At 39.4% G+C, this 12,801-nt stretch overlaps 1 protein-coding gene across 2 annotated transcripts in view; it reads left to right on the top strand.

The window, feature by feature from the left end:
* Positions 1 to 12,801, top strand: part of ZNF609 (zinc finger protein 609) — a 264,162-nt gene that overhangs the window by 211,399 nt on the left and 39,962 nt on the right. For both annotated transcript variants that reach the window (XM_069098322.1, XM_069098323.1), the window contains one exon: positions 5,648 to 5,873. In XM_069098322.1, the coding sequence (XP_068954423.1) occupies positions 5,648 to 5,873 (226 nt within the window). The remainder of the gene's footprint in view (positions 1 to 5,647; positions 5,874 to 12,801) is intronic.

The following is a 12,801-nucleotide window of genomic DNA, read 5'->3' as shown; positions in this document are numbered from 1 at the left end:
CCATCAAATTGAAATAGTTCTTACCCTCAAGTAGCTTATATTTTTGTTGAAAAGACATGTTTATATAGTGGTATGTGGACAAAAATAATTCAAGGCAACCTTGAAGGAGAAGGCACCAGCCTCTGGGGTGAGAAAGAAGGGAACAAGAAAGGCTTCTTGCAAAAGGTGGTAGTTAAGCAGAGTCTTAATAAAAACCAGGATTCCAGGACTCAGAAATGTGGTAGAAGAACATGCTAGTCATGGGAGACCCAAGTGTCATGAATTATGAAGAACCAGTAAGACAGTATAGCTAGACTGTATGGAGGGGGGGATTTGATACCGTCGTCACCCATCCCTGAGTTCAAGTGAGGTAGTCACAACAGTTGAGGTGTTAATGTGTCAACAAAGTACTAATACCCTTTTACCGGCTTTTCTGCTTTGAAATGGTAGTGAGGCAGTCTGGGCTTAAGCTATATTGGGGTCTGACTCCTAAGCGTGGGGAAGTGGATGGTTTCTCCCTGCCACTTCTCATTATCTTCTAGCAACAGAGCTACCCACCTGCTAGTATCATAGGGTGGTAAATCTAAGCATGCAAGGTACCTCAGGGGTCACCTAGTCCAAGCCCCTTGTCTTAGAGAGGAAGAAATTAAAGATCATAGAGGTTAAGTGATTTGTCCAAGGTCATCCAAGGAGTAATAGTTAGGAAGCACCATCCAGTTCCCAGACAGTTTGTTGGCTCTAGAGATCAAGGGAGCCAATAAACTGAGACATACATTCTTCAGATAGAATTGGACACTGAAGGGAAGTGGAAGCTTTAAGAAGTATGACCCCTGGCAGCAGAAAAGAGAACCAAGCCTTGCTTCAAGCTGGAGAGGAGCAGATCCAGGAGCTCAGCTGGGTCTGCAGAGATGCTGCACCCAGTAGGGGGAACAGGGTAAGGACTCCACAAAGAGAGAAAGAAGACATCAGGGTCCAACAGTACTACCAGAATGATGAGTTACCTTGACCATAGGCACATGTTCCATCCAGTGTGCCTTACTACCATTTTCCTTCTCTTCCTACGGGACACTGTGTGAGAGTGGACTTCAGATTTGTGGGAAAAAAATTTTCTTTTCTTTTTTTAACAATGGCATAAAAGTAAATGTCACAGCTTTGAGGTAATCATGTATGCTGATTAACTGTCGAAGGAAATCATTGTCAGAGACTTGAGCAAAGGTTTTTTGAGAAGATATGGTATATAAGAAGACTAGAAGTATAGGAAAAAGCCTTTTGCCAGAGAGGAGTTTTAAGTTTGATCCAAGAGGTACAAGGAGCCACTGGAGTTTATTGCTGCAGTTTTAATTACTATTTGGCTAATCACTTGCTGGTTCAAGGTGTTGGAGTCTGGGAGTTATTCTGAGAGCTTGCCGACTCTGCCTAATTCTCATTCATCCTGGATAACTGGAAGTATATTGTAATTACTCTTCAAACTACTGGCATATGTGGAATCAACTCTGCAGCCTTTTGATTCTGAAGATGCGGGTCCCAGAGCTCTGCTTGTAATGAGCAGTTTGCAAAAAGCAAGTCTTGAATAGTCCTTAATGTATTTTCTACCTCTGAAATAGTTGCATGTAGCCTTGAAGAGCTTTCCTACCATCCTTGCTGTCATGTTGTGGGAGGTAGTGGAGGGCACTATATAATTACTTCATGTGGTGAGATTAATGGCTTGGGCTCCCTTTATTCCTCTCATTTAGTCCCCATTTCTATGTCACCTGCCTATCAACACCTAGAGCCTAATATGGTATTTAAACTAGTAGCTAAAAGTGAAATGAAAAAGAAGCTTCGTTAAAAGATAAAAGGACATGAATTATTGGAAAAATTCAGGAATTCATCACCCCAATTTCACTCCTAATTCCTTGAGCTTCTCCACCCCCCCCCCCATCCCCATACAACTGAAAGGCCCCAAGTTGTGATACTGCTTTATTTCATAGTGGAAGAACTGATCCAGCTCTTCATAGAAATTAACAGCACTACAGTTGAGAATTTTAACACAGTTGAGAATACTGTTTTGTCATCAGTTTGGCATGACCTCCCCCAGTTTAGGACCTCAGGTACATGTCAGAGGTTGCAGAATGTATCCTTTTCTGATTTCTACTCTCTTCCTGCAGTGTTAAATGAGTTACATTTATTCTAGTGTACAGTGAAATATAAAATTTCATAAAGCTGCCTTGGTTATTAGATGGATATCATAGAGCTGCTTATTATGCACTGTGGCGTAATGAAGATTATAGATGTGACGGAATGGTAATTAGCAGAGCTGGAGCTGTAATTAAGTGCTATTGTTCTGTACTGTGGTTTCTCCTCAGGTTTCTGTTGCAAAGTGGAAGGAAACTGAGCAGTTTCAAACCCACAGGCATCCTTCCTCTCACCCCTCCTCCCGTCCCTCCACACTCTTTTAAATAAACAATCAAGCAGTTTGTCTCTTCTCTCACAACTGGAGGAGAAGAAGGGTTATTTCGTAGGCAACTGGCAACCAACTTCTTTCGGTCTTCCTGCAGTTTACTTCTTAGGTGTTTCATAGCAGGGTCTATAGAACAGCTTAAATTAGAGAGCTGTGACCACGGCCAATCATCCTGACTTTTGTCTTGCCATTGGGCTCTGATGCCTCTATAAAGAGAATGTGCATCTCTTAAATCCAGCTCACTCATGAGTGTGATGTCATTGGGACTCCTCGAAAACAAAGGACAAACAACAATGATGAATATTTCAGCCACATTTTAAAAACATAATTCCAAATTGCTTTTCAAAGTGGTTGGACAAAGTCACTGTTCCATCAACAGTGTATTAATAGTTCCTGGCTTCTCTCAGCCCCTCCAGCACTAATTCCATCTTTTATCATCTTTGCCAGTTTATGGAGTGTGAGTTGAAACCTCAGAGTTGTTTTGTTTTGTATTTCTCCTAGTAGTGAGTTGACATGATCCTCCTTAGGATTATTAAAGTTCCTATGAGTTATGAAGATTCTCCTTTTGAGATCTGTTTTTTCCTATCTTCTGACCATTGGAATCTTGCATATTTATGTTAATTTCCTATATATCTTAGATATCAGACCTTTATCATAAATATTTGAGGTAAAGATTCCTTTCCTAAATCAACTTTCCCATTTTATGCATTCTGTTCATACAAAAGCTTTTCAATGTCACATAATCAAAATTAGCTGTTTTCTCTTTTGTGATCTCTTCTGTTCCTTATTTGGTTAAAAACTTCTCTCCCTAGTCATCTGAGCTGGTGTGGTGATTGTGTGAAAAGCTCCACAGAGAACTTGCTTTCTCCCTCTTCTGTGCCAGAGTAGTACACAGAGAGTCTAGATGATAGAGGGAATTGGCGGTCTATAAATATGACCCAGTGTCTAGGAGACATAGTAATGGCCTGGAAGGCTTTCTAGGTGTTTGTGGTATGACAAACCTTTCTAGGTTTGTCTAAGATGAGTCCAAGGTGCTTGTACCCCAAAGGACTTACTTCTTCCAGTGGCTTTAGAGTATTGATTAGGGTACCAAACTACAACACAAAGAAGAGTGGTAGTCTTTCTGCTACTTTCTCGGGACTTTGTTACCTTCACTCATCTTCCTCTCCAGTGAGGAAGTACCTCTTCAGTGGTGCTATAGAACCTTCGAAAAATTGACTTTTGAGAGGTTTGCCCCTTCTTTATGTCATCCCTGAACAACTTGATAGAAGCAATGTTTCAGGACCTCACAGGAATGAAGACTTCGTTTTGTTTTTCTTCCTTTTCCCTAGTCTTCCCCCCACATCCCACTTAAGTTTTTGCTCAAATCTCAAATTAGAATTAATGGAGAATATGAAGGGACTTTCAGGGACCTAGTTGCTAGTAAAATTATAAACTTCCCACTTCAGAGGAAACAAAAGTAGACAGCAGCTGTTTTACCAAATGCATTTTATAAAGTGGAGGATGCAATATACAAACTCCCACTCTAGCTAATTGTTTCATGAAAAGGCTGGGATAGAGGAATTGGCAGGGTGGGGAGAGATATAGGGAAGTATAGTCATGCACTTTGCAGCAACAAACAGAAAATGATGTTTTGGCAGATGTTCAGGGACCAGAATTAGCCTGAATCAGTTTGAGTTTTCTGTGGACTGCCAGTGATGATCTGCAAATTGCATTGACTTTCCAGGCCAGAGAGCTTGAGTAGGCTCCATTCAACAACTGTAGCAGTGACCAGGCCTCAGCTTTTCTTATAATTTTCAAGGTCAGAGAGTATATAAGCAGTATAGCTAGGAGTGAGCCACAATAACAGACAATTCTAGAGTCTACTGCATAGCTGGCTTAGTGGCTAGGATTGTATAACATGCATGTTTTCCTTAACTGCTAACTACACGTTCAAAGGCTGCTCTACATTTTCATTAAGGAGCCCCAGGAGGAAATATCTAAGCATTCCATAGGTTTCTAGCAATACAATGTCTCTTTCTATTTCTCTTCTTTCTAAGTCTTCTGATCAATGATATTAAGTCATTATAGGAAATCATTTGACCGATATTTGTTGAGGCGCTGTATGTTCCTCCCTGCTAAATGGCTAAAACTAGGTGCTGCAGATGCGTAGCTTCTGCCAACTGGATAAATGCTTGGATTCAGAGAGCCAAAACAGCTACCTTCTTTATTTAATATTTCCTTTCTCCTGACCGTTAGGATGTTCTGCACTCACCTAGGAACCCAAGTAAAGTAGTCATGTTCTCTTAAATGACCAAGATTGTAGATAGAATGATTGCTTTTAATTTTTGGCTGTTTTCATATAGGGATGTTTTATCAGTTGCTTCTGTAGTCTCTAGGGATTTGCTGGTACATAGATGAAGGGCTCCTATTTCTTGTAGACAAGGATAATGTCTAGATCCATATTCCTTGCAACCATTCTCATTAACTTCTCTTGAAATCTTTGGGGTAAGAGACCCCCATCTGGTTGTTCTAAGCCCAATTTTTAAGTAGATTTCTGTCAGACTGGAAGATGGAGAGATAGACAGCGCTGCCTCATAAGACATTTTTGGAACTCTTGATCATTTTGAGTTGGCTCAAGAACTGTTCCTGTCTGTCCCACCCACCTTTCTCCCTTGTAGATTACTGTACTATTTGATAGGAGCTGAAGTAACAGAAGACACTGTACCTTTCAAAAATTCCACATCTGGCTTGGTATTTTCCTTGAACATCCAAGTGACTCGTTTCCCCATCTGTAAAATGGGATGGAGGGGAGAGTTTGGACTATATATTCTCTAAACAACTTCCTAGGTGTAAATCTTATATTACTCTGAGAACATTAGTAGACTCCCTTTTTCTAGAGTTTCCATGATGAGAAAAGAATTGAACAGCCTCTTTACATATTTAATATGAAACATTTTTTATGAGCAGTGGGGATGGGAATGGGGGATGATAGGCAGTGGAAAGATTATTTCTAAAGAAAGAAGAATGTCTATTACAGGATTCTCACTTTGTCTAGGTTTCAGTGGTGGTTGCTTCACACCAGTACTAGAGAGTAGGTTTTGAACTAAGGGTGCAAAAATGCAGAATTTAGAGCCTTCCAAGCTTGGTTGGCTGGAGAGGGATGTGGGAAATAAGTGGGTTTAAAAAGGTCTTTTTCCCATAGGTGTTCTAATCGCAATTCCTCTGCTACTTTCTTTATCCCCACAGATGGAATCCCCTGTCTCCACACCAGCTGTGCTGCCACTGCATCTTCTAGTTCCAGTGGTCAGTAATGATATCTCCTCCCCCTGTGAGCAGATCATGGTTCGAACTCGTTCTGTAGGAGTGAACACCTGTGATGTGGCATTGGCTACAGAACCTGAGTGCCTAGGCCCCTGTGAACCTGGGACCAGCGTCAACCTAGAGGGCATTGTGTGGCAAGAAACAGAAGATGGTAAGTGTTGTGTGTGGTAGGTGCCATGCCTTAAATGCCTTCTCAGTTTCCCTTCTTCAGGATAGTCTAATTTAGACATAATGCAATGTATCTCAAGTTTAGGTTGAGTCTCAGGATTCATGATCTACTGATAATGTTACAGTGGATTAAAACAGTTTATTAACGATATATCCTTGATTTGAGGAATTGTGAGTCACTTTCCTTGGTGGGTTATTTACCCCTTGGCATCTACAGTATGTTGCATTATTATGTTATTGACCTGAGTGTAGTAGTAGGCCAGGAAAGTGACATCTATTTTCTTTCCCTCCCTTTAAACATTTTTCTTTTTTTTTTTTTCAATTCAAGATTTTTTCTTTTTTAAAATGTTATACATTATATTCTTAATATCTATCAGCTCATATAAGTCTTCCCATGAACATTTTTCTTAAAAATCAAGTCCAACCTTGAAGAATGGTCATGGCAAAGCAACAACATCTTTAGGGCTGGAAGAATAGGTTATATTATTGGCTTAACTGCATGTGATCTGTAGTGGTTTTTTTTTAAGCACCACTGTCTCCTCCAAAAACTATCTAGTAGTCACTACCAGGCTGTGCCAGTACGCTGTGCTGCCGCTCCCCCTTCTCACCGCGCCCCCCACCCCCCCATTAGATTTTACAACCTTAGGAAAAGTTTGAAACTGTTTGGCTGACTTTGTTCCCATGCATCCATTAAATATTTAACCACCCTTGGTACCCCCTACCACCCTACCCCAGAGTCTTGAGAGCAGTCCAGTCCCAGTAAAAATGGTTAGCCGAGTGGTTGAGCAAGGTAGACCTTAGAGCCTCTGCACTTCAGCATCAGTAATCAGATTGTGGATAAAATTTCTACTCCAAGGACTTCTAAGATAACTAAATAGCTCTAATTATCATATATTATCATGTAGATTTGTATTTAAAGATATAGTTAACCTTCTGATAAATTCTTTTCCAGTGAATAATGTTATTGTTTACTTATTTAAAGTACACCGCAGTAGGCATTAATGTGTTATCTGCATTAATCTCACTGTTAGTCTTGGCTCTTTTGTGGATATTAATAGTAAAGCTAGTTTTTTGTTTCAGTAAAACATTGAAGTTTCATCCTATGCTAGAGGCATATACAATAGACAGTATATTTGTAGGTAAAAGAAACACACGGAGATTTGTGCCTATTTTCTATGTACCTTACATGTAGTCCATAAATCACAAAGTAGCTATCTCTGATGTTTAGAAATGTCATTTGTCTATAGCCAAAGTTCTGAACAACTAGAGAGTCTGCTGGAATGAGAAATGTCAAGACCACAGCTTAATGCTATTTAGCAGTCTCTAGGGCATCTTGCCTCTGCAATGAGTTGATTGACAGAAGAGATCAATTTCTTGCCTATTTGCTCTGCTCATCTTCAGGATTTGAGGAGGAGGGGGACAGGCAGGCTTCTCAAAAATAGAGATGTTTTTCATGTATATGAACCTAATGAAAATCTTTAGAAAGGAGAGTGAAAAAGTCTAAACTTTTTTTTCCCTTGAGGTCAACTAAGACAGGGTAGGTTTGTTGTTTTGTTCCATATTTCTGACTTTCTTTATGAGGGTAACTGACCATGCATCAGTAAAGTCCCTTCATGCCTTTTGCATTCCTGTATTATTTGTATAAAAAAGGGGGCCTCATAATTTAATATTGTAAGAACTTTAGAAATTTTACAAAAGTCCTTTCTGGACTAAAGTACATTTTACAAAATTTAGGTACAAGCATGGCCTTTTTTTTTTCTTAAAGCAATCGAGGTTAAGTAACTTGCTCAAGGTTACACAGCCAGTTATTTCTGGGTGTGGTGCTAAGTATCTGAGCCCAGATTCAATCCACATGTCATCCTGACACTGGAGCCAGTGCTCTTACTCACTGTGCTACCCTGAAGCATGGCCTTTTGAAAGAAGTTTGTTGTAAATGCCTTTCCCTATATTAAAAAGTTTTCTCTCTGACACTATTTTTTTTTATACCTGTCGCAATTTAGCTTTGTTTTGGTCTTCTATATGGTTGAAAGATCTGAATCAAAGACAAGTGTACACATCTTCCCTTTTCTTTATTATAAAACATCAAGTTCTCATGTTATTTTCTTTTTTTTTCCTCTCTCCATCCCCACCCCCACCTTTCATGGCTGCCATCAGGAATGTATGTGTATGTAAAATCATTCTATATATACTTTTTATTTATCAGTTCTTTCTCTGAATGCAGATAGCATCTTCCTTCATATGGCCTTTGTAGTTAAATTGGGTCTCTGTAATAGTCAAAATGACTTATTCACTCAAAGTTGTTCTTAAAACAGTATTGTTATTGTATACAATGTTCTCTTGGTTCTGCTAATTTTGCTCCTCATTATTTATGCAAATCTATCTGTTTTTCTAATCTCATCAAGCTCATCATTTTTTTTCTTTCCTCAGTTTAATTAGTTAATTTTTAGTTTTCAGCATTCACTTTTATAAGATTTTGAATTCTAAATTCCACCCTCCCCAAGAAGACATGCAATCCGATATAGGCTATACATGTACAATCATATTAAACATATTTCCATATTAGTTATGTTGTAAAGAAGAATTAGAACAAAATGGATAAAAAGAGAGAATATAGTAAAACTCATCATTTCTTATAGTATTTCTTATAGCACAGTAGAATTCCATTCTGATCATATACCACAATTTGTTCATTTGTTTGTTTTCATTCACTTATCTTGCTGTCCTCTTCCTGTACTATGCACAGGAAATTATTACCCAAGTTATCAAGAATTGCATACTTCAAAAAGCAACCCCTCTTGGATTTTCCATTGGATACAGCTAAGATTCTAGACTTTTCATTTACTGACTTTTTTCCTTCAGTTTCCTTTTCTCTGCACTGCAGACTGTCTTGTTCATATAACACAGACCGTATACATATAGTCAGAAGCTGCAGACTACTTGACCTTTCTTATGGGGTAAGGAATTCACAAAGGACTCTACATAATTGAATCATCTTTCTGTAAACTGATATAAAGGCCGTAGCCTTAATTCTTTCCTCCATTCTACTGGCTGTCCTGTTAGGTCCCCCTCCCTTTTTAGCCATCACCTTGGATCTTGCTTTGGAGGTGTAATGTAATACCAAGGAAAGGCAACTTCCCAAGGTTCAAAATACCAGCATAGGTGCTCTCCATTTTATTCAGTGACAAATCAAGAACAGAGAAGATCAAAACATGACATCATTCAAAATACAGCATTTACTAAGTGTGATTAAATAATCTCCAAATACTACCCCACCCCAGGACCTTCCAATCATTCAATCAATTACAAAGTCCCTGTTCTAAATAATACTCTGCCCCAGGCTGTACCTTCATTTAGTCCACCACAAAGCCCCTCTTCTCAAATGGAGATTAGTTTCCAATCTAAGTAAAGTACATTCATTTGTTCAACCATAGAACACAAAAAGGTCAAAAGTTCACCACCCCTGGATCACAATTGAATCTACCCCAGAGTTACATCAAGTTTAAGCACAGCACTTAATACCCAAATGGAGGTCTTTTCTTCATCTTGACATTAGGCAAATTCTCAGCAATCTTAGTTCCTGGGGAGACAAGGCTTAGCAAGGCCACAAGATACATTGCCAGTCCCTTCATTAATTTATCCTCTATCTGTAGAACAGTCCTAGAACCCCTGAAAACATTAGCAAAACCCTCTCCCAGGATTTCTGTAAACATACAACAAGAAAATCCTTCTTCAGGGCTTCTGAACCAACAGAAAGGTTCCCAGACCCCTGCAACAACAGCACTGTCCTTCACCAGTGGACAGTATTCACTCTCTGTCTGCAGGACAGTCTCAGGGCTTCTTAACCAAAAGCCAGGTTCCAGGACTTCTTCAACAACAGGACTGTCTTTCACCAGTGGACAAATCTGGCAAAACAACATCAAAACAGACAGACAAAGTACCAGCAAAACAGCCATGTCTCCTCAGTCCTTGGCAGCTCGGGGGGCAGGTCTCAGAAGTCCAGGGCGATTCAGAGTGACCCCCAGCAATCCTTCTCAGTCTCTCTCTCTGCCTCCATGTGGATGCTGCTTCCAAAAAGTTCTTCTGCCTCTCTCTTGTCTCTCCAAATCTATGTCACCAGCTCCTCCCAGTTCAGGACTCTCTTTTTACATCAAAAAGTCCATCCCACAGGTGGGATTAACAAGCTCTGGGTTTTAACACAATCAGTTTGAAAACCAAGCCAATACAGGGGAATATTTAATTGCCATTACTATCACAGGAGGTACTTTGAGATTCCTTTAGTTCTTAGCTATTTTGTAGACTATTAATAATCCAACCTGCACTACTAAGATCCTCACTGTAGTGGCTCAACTCTGGGACTTCTGCTGTTAGGAAGACCCTAGGAAGTGCCTAACATTATAAGGCAGGGAGTGATCTGTCTCTTCATTTTCTTGGAACTGCTCCCTCACTCACATATAAATCCCACCCTTTTCCTTTACTTTCTTTGTGTCGTTGTCTCAACATGTATCCAAGACCCTGATATCTGCCTTGATTCATCCCCTTCTCTGTTTTACATACAATCAGAAAAGTAGGTTCCAGATCTGATTCCAGGATTATATAACATATAACAAAGTGTTGATCTTGTTTTAATGCACATTCTTAGGCAAGTAACCTTACCTAGGACTTTGATGGCAATAAAAGCCTGAGCTGAGCATCCTATACTTCAATTTATGCAAATTTGCACGTTGACATGTTTTTAAGTATTTTTTTAAAAATATATGGAAAGCAAGGTGGGTCTTTCATTTTTGTCACTTTTAGGCAAAAACCCTAAGGTGGCTGGTGTAGGTGATCACACACACACACAAAATGTATCGTGTCTCACTTCTATTGCCAAGCAGAAGTTCTTTAGTGAAAAGTGCAGTAAGCTAATAGAAAACCTTGGTTCTTATCCCAGCTCTCAGCTAACTAGGTATTGGAACTTGGACAAGTCACTTAAAGTATATAGGCCTATGTTAATTCCCTTTGTAAATTAAGGAGGTGTCTTTGAACTCTAAAATTCTTCAATTTGTATAACTTAATACAACATATAGCTAACTTAGTCCTGGAAGATTAATGGAGGTGAATATGGTTTCATGTTGCACACATTCATGTAACCACGTTTTATTAAGGGATCAGAGCATTATCGAATTAGAACTGGAAAGGACCTCAGAAATAATCAGTTCAACCTAGTCATTTGATGTAGAAATTAGGCTCAGAGAGAATTTAAGGGTCTTGACTCAAGGTCACTCAGGCAGATGTCATGTGAGGCCAGATTTGGATCTAAGATTCCATAATTCCAGATACTGTGATTTGGAAAATGACATCTCGTGAATGAAATTTCACAGGGACTTTGTAAATGGACCATATAATCCCAGTAGCATCATCATATGGGTTGGGGCATGTAATTGAAGGGCTAAATAATATATATATTTTTTATAATAGTAAAAGGTTTTATTTTCTCCTGGGCTTTGCTATTGTTGATATTTTTATTACAGTGCACTGCTCCTGTCCCTCTCACATCATCTCAAAAAATCATAAAACAGAAAGGACATTAGACATACATCTAGCCCAAACTACCCTCTGCATTACTATCTGTAGAAATCCCTGGTATTAGTTGGAAAAGTTCAGTATCTGTAGTCAAGAGAACCTGGATTCAAATCCAGGTTCTGCTACCTTAGTACAATATGACCTTAAGCTAGTCCCTTTAATGTCTCTTGACCTAAAATTCTTCATCTCTAAAGTGGTGGGGACTAGATAACCTCTAAGATCTCTTGTAGCTCAAAAATTCTTGATCCCATGACCTCAGGGTTCTTGATCCCATAAGACCAGAGGAGATAATCTTTGCTACTTTATTGGTAATGGATATAATGGAAAAATGCTAGGAGTCAGAAAAGACCAAGGTTCTTGTCCTAGCTATATACTTGCCTAGTTATTGTGGCCTTGAGCATAGGATCATAAATTTAATGTGGAAGGGACCTCAGAAGCAATCTAGTCCAAACTTGCCATTTTAAAAGTGAGAAAACTGAAGCCCAGGAACGTAGTGACATGAGCAAGGCAGTAATGTCAGATGTGAGATTTGAACCCAACATCTTGTGACTCCTGCACCAGCACTCTTTGCACTGCATTTTTTCTACTTTGCCAAGGAAGTTATTTTACTTTTTAAGCTTCAGCTTCCTCAGTATTTTAAAGTAGATTGCCTCTAAGACCCCTTCCAGCTCTAAATTTAGGCTTTTTAGAGTAAAAAGAAATGAAATCAGTTTGAGGGATGATGAGGATGGATGGAAACCTGCAAAAGAGAGCTGTCTTTTGAAACAGGCCATTGTGGCTTATGTGTGCCCCTGCCCCAGTTTCCAGGGAGAACACTTGGCCATATTTCAAACTCTGCGGTTGAGCCGTGTGCTCTGGTCTGCGGATTGCAGTTTTCTCATTACCAGAGTAATAGACAGTGGCTTTACTTAGGAGGAAGTTAAGTTATCCTGTAGTTAGCTGCTCTGAGAAGAGTCTACCCAAGTGGTTGGTTCACCATCCTCATCTGTTTGGGTACCCTTTCACCAAGTCTTCCTCCTCCCCATGTCATTATCTTGCTCAATTGAGAGCCTGTTAAACTCTTTTCACAGAAATTACTGTGTTAGCTGTTACCCTTGTTTTGTTCCATGTGTTTCTGACATGGAAAAGTATCTTTGAATCATTAAATATCTAATTATAGATATTGTACCAGAAAAGTATAATAATACTTGCTTTTCTGTGTTACTGATTTCCTTTCTTTTTCAGCTTAATTAACTGCTCTTTACCATCAATCATTTGCTTCTAGACTACACTCACCTGGAGATACAGGACATTGTGACCAGGCCCTTTAATTTGGCCATTTACATGCTAGTCTGACTCCCTCTAGAAAG

The sequence above is a fragment of the Petaurus breviceps genome, unplaced genomic scaffold (assembly GCF_028583685.1).
Source record: "Petaurus breviceps papuanus isolate PSGF00001 unplaced genomic scaffold, PetGlider_PUasm1.0 37, whole genome shotgun sequence".
In the NCBI taxonomy this organism is placed as follows: Eukaryota; Metazoa; Chordata; class Mammalia; order Diprotodontia; family Petauridae; genus Petaurus; species Petaurus breviceps.
Note: the sequence above shows the minus strand (reverse complement) of the source record. Positions and strands in the feature narration are given on the sequence as shown.